Source organism: Talpa occidentalis, unplaced genomic scaffold (assembly GCF_014898055.3).
Source record: "Talpa occidentalis isolate TD23 unplaced genomic scaffold, MPIMG_talOcc4v2.1, whole genome shotgun sequence".
NCBI lineage: Eukaryota > Metazoa > Chordata > Mammalia > Eulipotyphla > Talpidae > Talpa > Talpa occidentalis.
The window spans coordinates 35,689,397-35,703,177 of record NW_026555331.1 but is presented as its reverse complement, the minus strand read 5'-3'; the positions used below and the strand labels follow the sequence as shown (position 1 = coordinate 35,703,177).

The window sequence follows — 13,781 nt, the reverse complement described above, 5'->3', positions numbered from 1 at the left end:
GGGGCTGGCATCGTCTCTCCTTCAGCTCCCTTTGACTCTGGCTCTTATATCCTCTTTCAGGGTACCCCACCCACAAGTCTGATTGGACCATTTTTCAATCCTGTGACTAACTGGACCGTTTAGCACCAATCAGCTCATAGCTGGCACCTGATTGGTCCATTCTGGAAAGTACACTGTTACATAAAAGTTCTCTGAGGAGCAACTGCCACAACTGGCACAATGGCAGTTGCTGGGCTCTGAGGAGCAACTGCCACAGCTGACTTGTGGTGGAGCAGCAGGGTGAGAGAACAGCACTGCTCCTGCTGGCTCCCGCTGCTAAGGTGGCTGGGTTCTGGTAACAGTAAGAGCTGGGGGAGACAAGTGAGGGAACAAGATAGAGAGAGTAATATTCTCTGTAAAATTCAGTTACCACTGTAAACTCTAAAGGCCAAGTTGACCTTGAACCCACTTCTGTGAGGCTCTGGGAGGAGCCTGGCACGGTGCCTGGGGCTCCTGCCTCTTCCTTCCTTCCCACGGCACATACTTGAAGGAGACAAATCATGAGAGTGGCTTCCAGGACAAAATGGACAAAAGCGTGTTAAGGTGCATCCCAAATCTCATGTTTCACAAAGTCACTATGAAAGCAGAAAATGGTGTTGACAGCCCTTTAGGGATGTGGATGGACATCCACCTTGAAGGACTCCTCAAAGGCGTGCTACGAAGCAAAGCCTCTTAGGGCAACGCTGACACACACTGCTTGTGTTTTCGTGATGAAATGTGCTTGGAAAACAGTTCTTAAGTCTCTTTGATGCGTGGGACTCACTGATCAGTGAGATGCAGAGAGGAGACCACTGAGATCTCATGCTGCTGGAAGAACAGTGTCATAGAGAAGCCCCCCAGATGGAGTGGGGAGAAGCTCAGATCTCTTGAGGAATTCCTTCAAATACAAGCTTTTGCCCCCTGCCTCTCCCCGGAGATTCTGTTTCTGCAGGCCTAGGGTAAGCATCTGAGCATCCACATTTTTTTTTTTAAAGATTTTATTCATTGATACAGGAACTGGGGTACAAGTCAGAGGTGCAGGAGGGTGAGAGAATTCACCAGAGAGAGTGGGGAGCAGAACAGGCAGACGGACAGAAGACACTGCTGAGGGGAGCAACGGGCAAGACAGGAGAGGTTTGCTGCGCCATGTGGGATTCTCCCTGGCCGGGAATCAAACCCACACTGCAGAGGCTGCGGACAGTTTCACAACGTGGCGCTCAACCCGCTGTGCCCCTGGGGAGGCCCCTGAGCATCCACATTTAAAGAAATTTTCAGCTGATGCTGTGTTTGAAGACTTCCCTTTGAGAAGTTTTCTATATGAATTCTACAGAATTGGCCCCGAACAGGATTACCTGTGTTAAATAACAAGAATCCAACCCAGTTTATTTTAAAGATCTAATTGTTCTCATTAGACCATCTGTAAGCTGACAGCATACCATCTAGCAAATAGAAAGGAACTTCGAGAATTTGCACACATTGGAAGATTTTTATCATCACGAAGAAGGTGATACAAGTTATTAGGGGGAAAAAGATTATTTTAGGCAAGGTATTCTGGGTGGGTGGGTGGGAGTAGGGGTGGCTCTTCTCATAGAGATGACCTCTGTACCTCAGAGTTGGCGGTAGTTTTGTACCCCGTGTCAGTCAAGGCTTATGGGGGTCAGCTGGGAGTTGCCTAAGCTTTTGAATAGGGCTGCTCTCTGGAGATAGGGACAGTGATGAGCCATTAGCAACCCAGCCCTCACTCACAGCTGCTGGGGGTTTTGTGCACTGGCCCTGTGAAGGGGCTTTGGGGGAGGCGGGGGGTTCCAGGCAGAACATGAGTCATTTCCACAGGATTCTCAGAGTGTCTGTCACTCCCACTCCCAAAAGATTAAGAAATGCTGATGCTCTCTCTACAAGTGAGAAATGCTGTGAGTATAAGGTTATTTATTGCAGCATTTTTGTCATAACAAAAGATTTTTGTAGTAGCAAAAGAGAACATAAATGTCCACCCAAAGGGGATTCACGAAATGCATTATGGTATATATATCTGACAGAAGATTGTGGAACCATAAATAAGCATGAGGGAGATCTCATGTATTTATTTTCCAATGATTATCAAGTTAACTGGAATATTAAAACAGAACAATGCATTTGGCTTGTTAGTATTTATATAAAAAAGGAGATTTTGTTTGGTTTTATACAGAGAATCAAGAAAAATTCAAAAGAAACCCATAACTCTGGTTGCTACTTGGGACAGAAACTGAAAGGCTTGGGGATGGGATCCAAGAAAGGATAAAGGTTCTCTCTTTGGCTGTCCTTTAGGATAGTATTTCAATTTTTAATGGCCTCACTGAGAGACTCTAGAACAATATTTCTTCAGTCTCAGCAGTGGGATCTGTTTTGCTGAGAGGAATGAAGGCGAGTGTTTTTCTTATCTAAGAAATTTTCTCATTGTCTCTTTGAGTAGTGCCTTGCCACCAGATCACTATAAAGCAACCGGACAATAATAAACAACTGCCTCTTTTTATAGCATTCTTTGTTTTTCTCTCAAGAGCTCCTTATCTAATCTCCTGTCAGCCAATTTCCATTGATTAATTCATTCCCTAAGCCCATGTGAAGTATTTGGTGTTTAATTCTGACTTAGTGTTTATTTTTCTTGTTGCTCATGGGTAGCAATTAGGGAAGGAAGTTCTAAGAGTTTGTCAGGGACAGTTGGGTGAGGAGATTGGTGTACTGAGAGCAGCGATTTGTGTGTCGACAGAAAAGGACTGACTTAATAAACACATTGGTAGCATACAGTCAAATGCTATTTAGGGAAAATGACTGTAATATACTCAACCCTGATAGTTCACATGTTTGAAGTACTTGGTCCTAGACAATGTGCCAATCATTTTCCATATTTATCTTCCTTAATCCTCACAACTTTATGGGAACCAAAGAAAGGGAAAACGAAAAGGCTAACTGATCTATCCAGGGCACGTGGTAAGCGAAGGAGCCCTTTACCACTCTGCCGTCACTGACCTCTGGGCTAAAAAGAAGCAGCTGCCACTTCACTGTTGTCTTTGGGAGCTGGCTTCAGTGCCTTGCTCTTGGCTCACCTGCCTGGTGACCCAGAGATTCATGACCTGGTCTGAGCAGCTGCATTATCAACTGTTTCCCCTTTTCAGCTGTTAGGAGATACCCAGATGGTAACTTTTCTGTCCGCTGGTTCCTAAGAATGCTGTAGCGCCCACGGATGGGTCCTGTCTACAAGTGACAAGCTACTGAAGGAGCTGGGATAGAGAAGACTGGAAATGGAAGTGGCAATTAACAATGAAGCAACCTGATGCCCTCGAAGCGACGTCCCTCATTAGAAAGGGCAAAGACTGGTGATTCAATTTACCCAGAGCAGCCACATTAGTGTCAGCCTGGTTTCAGCCACCTGAGCACTATGCCTCCTTGGCGACCAAAAGAGATTGCCTGCGCCCTTGCTCTGCGTGACCCTGACTTGCAATCAGCAGGTGGCCTGCTGCTGCAGAGAAGCAGAGCAGGGTCTCCTGAAGCAGGGTCTCCTTTTGTCTCCTAGGCAAAAGGAAATTTCATTTTCATCAACGGTAACTAGATCAGTCCAGGTTAACCAGTGCACCCTATCGTCTGTATGGGAAAAAGACAACCAGCACATACCACGGTAAAAAGAGCCAGGTACTTCTCCAGCCCATGCCTGGCTCCCCTGTTAGAGAAAACAAACACAGCAAAATAAACTAGCTCCTGGTGGAATGTGAGCAGCAAGGAGCAAGGGAAACTAAGCGATGCATTAGGAAGGAAAAGGCAAAGGGGCAAGCATTTGTTAACTCCCTTTTTTGTGCCAAACCCTTTATGTACCACAAAAATACAAATATGCAGCTAGCAGTCAAGAAATGAGTCTCTACTTTTTTAAAAAAAAAAAGGTTTATTTTATTTATTTATGCATACAAGAACTGGGGTCAGAGGTGCGGGGGTTAGAGGATTCACCACAGACAGAGTGGGGAGCAGAACAGTCGGACTGACTGAAATACACTGCTGAAGGGAGCAGCGGGCGAGGAAGGAGAGGTCACCATGTGGGTCACCTCCCTGGCTGGGATCTAATTCATTCACAGTGGCTGGCAATAGCTTGATAGTGCTGAGACTTTAACCCCTGCACCACCAGGGAGGCCCGAGTATCTACTTTCAAGGATTGACAAAAAATATGGCTAAAACAGACAAATATCTGTTACATTTTGATTATCGTGATTGTAAGATATTTATTTTAAAATTCTAGTACTTCAGAAATTCTGTAAACATTCTCCATCTCATGTTCACAAGGCAATCTTAACATACACTCTTCATGTAACTCCTGGATGTCTTAGTTGTCACAACTTAAGTCACTCTTTGAGTCCCTAACAGTTTTCTAAAGCACATCGACTTTACTCTCTACGAAGGTGCTTTGAGATACAGTAATTTTTGAAGCCATACAAAATGCAGTCGTTGAAAGTTTACCCTAAGCCCTAACTATCCATTTTCATAAGACAGTCCTGTTGGGTTTTTTTTTTTTTTTGTTCACTTTCTAAATATGTATTTGTGCTGTCTATCCATACTGCCTTTTAGAGTGATCCTTAAAAGGCCCGTTTGCGATGATATCTAGGGCTCGCTACTGTGAAATCATAGCCTCGATTTGTGACTCCGTCTGTACTAAATCTGCCTCCTTTGAAAAACCCATTGTGTAAAACGACCCCTATAACCACCCTAAACTGCACCAACTGAATGCTGTTTCAGAGCAATTTGTCTTCCTCAAATAGTACTTTATCAAACTAAAATAAGGGAAAGAATTTCCTGGTGTCAGCCTGGGTGTGGCAAAGGCGGAGGCTGAGGCAAAGGTGGAGGCTGAGGCAAAGGCTTCTATGCGTCCACTTTGTCAGGGATGCCAAGGCAGGGGAGAGGGGAGAGCGATGAGAAGGCATTACTGAACTATTTGTCCTATCGGTATCAGTGCCCCCTCTCACAGAATTACCTTCCAAGAGGCTTTATGATTAACTGCTTCATTTACAGGTGGGGTGAAGAGGGAGAGTTTCTCCACCTGCCCTGTCTCCTGTGGTCAGAATTCATCCCAGGGGAGATACTGCTTCTTCCTTTCTTGGATGCTCCAAGGTGGCCTCTGAGTGAACCTCCCAGCAACACGAGTGGGTGCAAGGCAGGTGCAGGAGGAAGTGGGACAATTATGTTAATTTTGCATGAAATCAGCTGGAGCCACAAAGAGCTGGCAGCCAGAGCGAGCGGGGGCTGCAGCAAGTTACCTGGGAAACAAATGAGGATGGGAGGCTATGAAGTGGTCCTTTAGAGGCCTCTGATACACCCTGTAATAGGAAGACTTTGTAAGGGTATGAGTATAAGGTAAGCCCTTTTTTGTCCCCTTAGGGGAAAGTTTCCTGGGTTGGGGGGGAGGGGAACCCTTGCCTTGTGTGCAGGCGTACAAGGTACATTGTCTCATTTATCCCTCAGAAGAACCAGCCAGAGAAGTATTATTAATCCTTCTTTATACAATGAAGAACCAGTCAAATCTTAATAATAACAGATCTGACCAAAGCAAAATTGTGAAGGAGGCAAATAGTGAGCTGTGTTTCCTTTCTCTCCACCTTCTTTGGTTTTATCTGCTCCGTAGGTTCCCAGGATCGTCCTTGTTGTCCCCCAGCTCTTCACTTTTGATCAGTGCCCGGAACTGGAGTTGAAAATTCAGATTCTTAGGTCCCTCTCCAGACCCACTGTTGATAAATCACACACTGGCAGAACCCCCTGCCTGTGCTTTAACCAGCCCCTCACATGACTCTGGTGCTTGCTAATGCAAGGGACCCGCTACTCTGTGCAAAACAACAGTGGAAATGATTGGAGAAGGTGGCCAAGGCCTAAGCCTGAAAGGGAAGCCTCAGTTTCCTCCAAAGACCAGATCCAAGTCTCAGGCTTCTCACCCTCTAGTTGGCAGCAAAGGACAGAAGCACCCTCAGAAGAGAGATTTCCAGACTTCCTCTGAGCCTGAATAAGTCCTCAGCTCTCTTACTACAGAGAGGAGAAGGGAAGATGAGCAGGTATTCATCTGCTGAATTACTGAATTACTGCTTCAGTGACGTGCAGACGGAGAAAGAGTATTAAATCCTAAACCCTTGTCCTGGTGAGTGGAAGCAATCAGTGTCCTAGAGTCTGGCCAGCCAGGTCAGGGAGCAAAGACAGAAGGGAGACGAAAGCCTTCCCCTATGGGGAGAGAGGAGTAAAAACCTCTATCCCACCCTAAGGAAAAAAAGCTCTTCTGGTTTCTTCCCCTCTAACTTACTGTGGGAAATACATTTCCTTTGTTGTTTTTAATTAATTAATTTATTTTTGGTAGGGTGAACTAAAGTACCCTAAACTGAGGGGGGTTTATGATGTGTGTTGGGAATTATTAAGCAATAGATGTAAAATTTTCCCATATCAAAAGCTTGGGCATATTTCCAAGAGCAGAAGTTTCCATAGCAAAACATCATCTGTTTTCAAATTGCTTGCGAGGTCAAAGGAAATTAGTGCGGAAGACAGTTCGTAGGCACCCTTGAGGGACCTACTGGAGCACCACGGGTCTGGGCGGGCCACTCACCCAGGCTTTCCCCACAGGGTGCTGGCCAGTTTGTGTCTGTGATGGTCAGGCAGGCAGGCTCTAATGAAAGGCACTAGTAAGAACACTGTTGCTTTGTGTTTTATTTTTTGTTACAGTGTGAAGCTACAAGTTTTACTTTTGCCCAGCTTTTTTGTCACTTATTAATAATATTCAAATTTTGAGATCCTCTATCATCAAATCCAGTAATTCTACTCCTAAGCCAATACCCAAAGAATGTAAAAACACTAATTCAAAGGGATATGTGCACTCCCATGTTCAATGCAGCACTAGTCACAAGAGCCAAGCTGTGGAAACCACCTAAATTCCCAAAGACAAAGGAGTACATTAAGAAGATGTAGTATATATACACAATAGAGTACACTCAGTTATAAAAAATGATGGAATCTTGGGCCTCCCCAGTGGCACAACGGTGGGGCGCTGGGCTGCGAAGCTGCCTGCAGCCTCTGCAGCACCGTTCGATCCCTGGCACTCGACGAGGGTCCCACATGGCGCGCAGACCTCTCCTGCCACCTGCTGCTCCCCTCAGCAGTGTATTTCATCAGTCTGCCTGTTCTGTTCCCTGCTCTGTCTCTGGTGAATTCTCTCACCCTCCCATGCTTCTGACTGTATCCAGTGCTTGTATAAATAAATAAATAAATCTTTAAAAACAAACAAAAAAAAAAAAACCTTATTAAAAAAATGATGGAATCTTTCCATTTGTGACAACACAGAAGAAACTGGAGGGGATTATGCTAAGCAAAGTAAGTCAGAAGGAAGAAGATAAATACTGGGTCATTTCACTCATATGTGGAATATAGAGAAATAAAAGAACCAAACAAAATTGAATCAACCAAAACCAAGAAATCTGACTGTAGCCTCAATTCTATGAGGCTACAGAGGGGATACCTGGAGAGTGAAATGCAAAGAGGGTAGGAAAGGAAAAAAACCCAAAACTTTGGGCTCTTCAATTCTGCATAGTTGGGATCTTAGCTTCTGTGCCCTGGATTTCAGCAGAGAGAAATTATTTTAAGCACACGAGGGGAAACATTATAAACGTCATATAAAAAGGTTTATGAATTTTATTATTGTCCTGCTTTTTTGGGCAAAATTATGCCTTTTAAAATTCAGTTTGCATTAGTCATAGGCCATCCGTGGCCAGTCACTGGTTTCCATAGTGCTGCCGGCTGGGAGCCGCAGGGCAATTATTTCTCCTATTTTGTCACAGGAAGTGCGCATTCCAGCACAACATCCTTTCAAACCCTGCAGCAGCCTCAGTGTTTCAAAATAGATATATTTTGAAGGTCTTTCACGTAAACTTGTTCTCTAAATGGTGCCCTACCTTCCTGCCTGATTTTACATCTTCTCATCTGTGACAATTCTGTGAAGGGGGCTGAGACACACAAGACATTGTGGCAGGGGTGGGAAGGAGGCAATGACTCCAATGTCCATTTTCTGTTTTTGAAATTTTTTAAAAGCACCAAAACCTAAACTGGCCTGCACCCGAATGAAGCAAAGCTTTCACCAGTAACCTAGTAGCCTGGGGCAAAGGCCAGAGAGCAGCAAGAGACAGCTCACAGAGGCCATGGACTTGAACTTACTCTTTAGGCAGATGTGTTTGTTGCAGAACATTGTATCAGGGGCTGGGGGAATATCCAAATATTGTTAGACCAGCCCTGCAATGGGGAACTTCAACAAGCCTCCAACGAGGCCTGCAAGTTGAGATAAACTTGTACTCAAGAAACCCCCAGCCAGGGATGGCCCCAGATAAAAGGAGACTGTCTGACCAGAGCGCAGACGTTCTATGCTTTACAGCTCCCATGCACCCGGGAAGGGTCCCAAATTGGTTGCGATATTGAAAACAACTTTGGGATTTTTATAGCTATGTTCATATTTTGGGTCTAGGGGATGAGCTGTGGTGATGGTGCAATGTTTTTTTTTTTTTTTTTAAAGATTATTTATGTATACAAGAGCTGGGGTACAGGCCAGAGGTATGGGGGGTGAAAGGACTCACCAGAGACAGAGTGGGGAACAGAACAGGCAGACAGACAAAATACAATGCTGAGTGGAGCAGCAGGCAAAAAAGGACAGGTCTGCTGCACCATGTGGGTAGCTCTCTGGCTGGCCAGGGATCAAACTCGTGCTGCAGTGGCTGTGGATAGCTCCATACATTGCGTCTTAACCCCTTGCACCACCAGGGAGACCCCGTGCAGTTTTTTTTTTATTGGTCAACCTTGGCTGATGTTCTAACAGATTAACCAGTGATAGTGTCGTGGACTTTTTTCTTTTTATTGACTATTCTCATTATGTCTCCCTGGCGGCCCCAAGTTTCCAGGGGGTTCCCAGTCTCCCCAGTCCCGTCCTATCCCTCCTGTTTTATTTCCCAGGGCCCCAGTCTCTATCTTTTTGTCAAGGTCTAACCCCTCAGCATTTTTCTTATTTTCATTGCTCATTTTATTTCTTTCTTAAATCGTAACCTTGACCCATTTTTCTTTGAAACCTTAATGTCTTCTGATGTACATGAATGAATTCTCTAATTTAATGTTTATTTCTTCTTGGTAATTTATGAACATAATTTAGCATTTAAAAATTTATATGAACTAGTAGCTCTGCCCCATGACTCCCCATCACCAGACGTGACCTCTTTAGAGATTTCTTTAAAGAGCTGTCTCTTCTAGTGTTTTCTCTGAATAGTATGCTTATTTTTTGCCCTTTCAAATTTATTAAGATATAATTCACATACAACAAAGTGCTCATATTTTAACTGTACATTTCAATCTTTTTTTAAATTGTGGCAAAACCCATAAAATTTATTCTCAATCATTTTGAAGTGTATAGTTCAGAGGTGTTAACTGTATTTACATTGGTGTGCAGCTGATCTCTAGAAAATTTTCATTTTGCAAAACTGAGACTCTATAACCCATAGAGTAACTCTCCATTTCCTGCTCCTCTCCCCTCCTTTTCTAGCAACCAAAATTCTGCCTTCTGTTTCTACTAATTTTACTACTTTGTATATATCTCATAGAGTTATAGAGCATTTGTCTTTTTGTAGTTGGCTTGCTTAACTTAGTATCAGCCATCCAGATTGGAGCAATTGACAGGCTTTCCTTCCTTCTTAAGGTTCAAAATGTTCCATTGTATGTATATATGACACTTCCCTTATCTATTCATTCATTCATAGACATTTGGGTTACTTCCATCTCTTGACTATTATAAGTAATGCTGCTCTGAACATGGGTGTGCAAATAATCTCTTTGAGGTCCTGTTTTCACTTCTTTTGAATATATGTGCAGGGTGGAATTGCTGACTAATATACAGTAATTCTATTTTTGTTTTTTGAAGAACCTCCAATACTATCTAAGTAATGTGCATTCACAGACATTTCTTGCTTTTTGTAATCCTTTCTACTTTATAGATATTATCTGTTGCTTTCATACTCTGGAAAATAAGTTTTATTGTACTTCATTGGATCTCAATTTCCTTACTTTTGACTCTCAAGCAAATATATTTAAACTTTTAGTTAAATTACTATTTTGAATTTATATTTTTATAATTAAGCATTGTTTATTTAGTTTGTGAAAGCAAATGAGACTGTAGAACTTTTTGTTTTTCCTGCAGTGAAGAATTAATGCTGTTTTTAAAGAATTCCCTTAGTTTTTAAGGTAATTATCATTAATTTATAGCCACAGTCACTTACAAAACTGTAAATTTCCCTCAAGTATGCTCAAATACATCAGGGAACCTATTGAGGACACGTTTTCCTTGGAGACACTGCATCTTCTCGCGTTTCACTCTAGGTGTGCTGCAGAGATACTGTCTTGGAACTGACTCCCACCATCATCCTGGTTAGTCTCTTCATCTCCTTCTTGTGTTGGGTCCCTTATTTCCTGCATCCTTTATAATAGCTTCCCTCAAGTCTGGTGATCCTGGTTACCTGTCTATATTTAAGAGAAGGCTATGTCTGCTAGGGGACTGACAGCTGAAAAACTAATCATGTCTTATATCCAGGTATTATTGTGTTCGTGGGGTTGGAAAGAGAAGTAAGACTCAACAGGACACAGATACAAACATACATTCTAGAACAGTAGGATGACCACCATATATAGACACGTGTGTCTGCTTATGGGGCAGTAGTGGCACAAAAGAAGGAGTAATCAGCTCCTCTGGGCAGCCTTCCCTTCTTGCATAGTACTGATGTTACTGGGCAGGGTGAGGGGTACCCCAGGAACCCCAAACCTGCCTGCTGTAAATATTCTGCCATCCACCTCATCAAAACAAAACATACTCTAGTGCATAAGACCTGTACTGGAAAGGAACTTTAATACAATTAGTGTGCAATAAAGGGAAGTTTCCAAATCAAGCACCAAAAGTTACCCAGCCAAACAGAGTTAGTGCAAAGCAGGGCTATTGAGGCCTGAAAGCCTGTCACAAATCTAAGGTACCTCTTAGTGGGGACCCATAAGAAAGGGGCAGAAGGGGTCAGCCAACTCTAGAAGGAAAGAGCAAGATCAAGATCAACACTGCCATTGTTAACCTCCCCATGGGTCTCTCACCCACATCAGTTTCAAGTGTCTTCTTCCATGTCCCCTCAAGTCCCTGGTACAAGTCCAAGGCTGAGAAGCAAGTGCAAATTCCTCATCTTTCTCTTTGCTCCATGTGCCTCCTCCAGGTCTCCTCCTGGCTCTCCATCCTTCTCCTTCCTTCTCCCAGTCTCCTCTTCAGCTTCCCTTCCTCCCTACTCAGCTCCACCCTTCCTTGGGTGGGGCAGGGAACCTGGAACCTCCCCTTTCCCTAGGAACCACCCTGTTACACTGAGAACAATTATGACAGTAACAATAGTTACATTTTACTAACACCTACTTCTAAATAGCTATTTAATACCAATGTTTTCCTTTGATTTTAAAGTTAAGATTTTTAAAACTTTTCTGAATAGAATTTTATTACCTTGGGATGAATTGTTAATAGCACTAGAAGAATGAGCACAGATCGACAAGTGAATGTCTGTTTCTCCCTCAGTCTTATCTTTTAAAATAAAATGAATTTACAGTTTCATTAAAAGAACTTCCCTGGGGCAGGACAATATGTATAATGTATCATTTTTGTGTAAATTGTATATTCAGCAATTTTTTTTCTAGAAGGACATACAAAAGAGTGTTGATATTGTTTCCCCCCACCCCCATGAGATGGGCTATGCCAGTATAAGTTGGAGAACTTTTTAGTGACTTGTTTATCCTTCCAACCACTTTTATTTTTAAACCATGTGCATGGTATTTTTTTTTTAATAATTTAAACTGCTTTTAAAATTATTTTAAATAAAGTTGCTTTTATATTTTAAATGAAATAAAACTCTAATCATGCAATCCCAATGCAATATTAGAATGATTAGAATGGAAGACACTCCCTCATAATTCTCCTCGGTGCTTTTTTTCAGGACTGAAGGACAGCAATCAAGAATGAAGTAAGCACTGACAGAATGCTGCCCAGATGAGGAGGGAAATGAGAGAGAAAACAAAAGGAAATGTTTCAAGGGTAGATTTTTGGAGCATTTCCAAGTATGGATGATGGGCTGTCATTGACTTCCAGCCAGTAGATGGTGCTATGTCCAGGTAATTCATCCAATTCTGCCTCAGGAGCAGTGGTCACAGTGTGGACTAGAGCCAGGATGAATGATGGCCTCACTAGCTCTGTGGCTGGAAACAGGGCTAGGGATCAAGGAGAAAAATTAGAGGCTGACCAAGCAAAAATGAACCAATCTAACAGTAAAACCAAGAAGTGAAGAGCAGCTAAATAAAGTGTGAAATTAGAAATCCAATCAAGAATCAACAGCAAGGGAAGAAGCAGCATGAGCACCTCAGAAGGTATTATCTTGCTTAATCCTCCCAACAACTCTGTGACACCAACACCATTCTAATTCCCATTGTATAGCTACAGAAACTGATGCTTCAAGAGATGCACTGATTTACGCATAGCCATACAGCTGGTAGGTGTCGGAGATAGGATTTAAATTCTAGTGCTCCTACTCCAGAAGCAGTCACTATGCTAACAATAGGGACAAAACACTCACTGCATTGACTACTAACCACTAAATAAACATGCGTTTAAAGAGAAGAGAGGCACTTTGTAACTAAGATACTTGACCGACCTACCCTGAAAGGTTAGGCGTCTTTCCTAATGAAGGGAAACTGCAACTGAGATCTAAGTATTGAGTTGTCTAGATAAAAGACTTGAGGTAGACTGGAAGAAGGGAGCTCCAGATGAAGGGAATAGCAAGTGCAAAGGTCCAGTGGCAAAGAGAGAATGCCATTTGAAGAAAGCCAACATAGTAAGTGCTTCTGCTTTTGGAGACAGCGTGAGCGACCATTAGAATCTCTTGGAGGCTTGCAGAGATTGTTTAAAACTTGGATTAGAGAAGTACTCTGGCAGGAAGAGCATTTTAATGTGATAATGTGCCACAGCATCTAGTACTATGCTTGCCCATGCACCAATACTTGTTAATTTTTCTTCTCCTCCCAGAATCTGATTCTTTCCTTCTGCTACATTCCTGATCCTGTGAGTTAGGCAGAAGTGAGCAATCATGCCTAGGTTGTACAAAGAACTAGTACGTGGTGGCCCCAGTTCCTCTGAACTCTTTGTAAAGAGGCCTCCTTCTCACTTCTCCCCCATCTAGAATGACTCACCATAATAAAGAGGCAGACAGCTGAAGCACATTTGGCTAAGGCCAGTAGCACATTGTGTTGCAGCGTTTGTTGGCTTTCTCTACCCTGGGCTTTCAAAAGCAATTCAAATAAGAGATGAACCAGGTGCCAGGGCCCATTGATCTGCATCTGTTAGAACTGAGGTGGATGTCAGCCGTGTCCCCAGTTGGCACTTCCCTCCTGGTCTGTGCCAGGAAGGCACTGGAGAGTGCCTACTGGATGTGTGATGGAAAGCTGGCTGTCTGGTTTGCACTCACTTTGTTTATCTGGGTCTGTACGGTGGCATGGCCTCCTTCTGTCATAGACTTGCCATGCTCAGATGGTTCAAATTTGGCATTGTAACTTGTTTTCCATTTCTATGAGTAAAAGATTATTCACACAATAATCAGAGGGCAATTGGTTATTCAAGAACATCCTGTAAGCATTACAGAGATCAATCCTTGACCCTTACAAAGAATGGTAACAGACATGCAGAA

General features: G+C 43.1%; 1 protein-coding gene across 1 annotated transcript in view; it reads left to right on the top strand.

Moving 5' to 3' along the window:
- Positions 1-13,209, top strand: part of PDP1 (pyruvate dehydrogenase phosphatase catalytic subunit 1) — a 79,470-nt gene extending 66,261 nt beyond the window's left edge. The window contains exon 6 of the mRNA XM_054692111.1: positions 12,042-13,209. Coding sequence (XP_054548086.1) covers positions 12,042-12,072 — 31 coding nt within the window. The 3' untranslated portion in view covers positions 12,073-13,209. The remainder of the gene's footprint in view (positions 1-12,041) is intronic.
- The last annotated feature ends 572 nt before the right edge of the window (positions 13,210-13,781 follow it).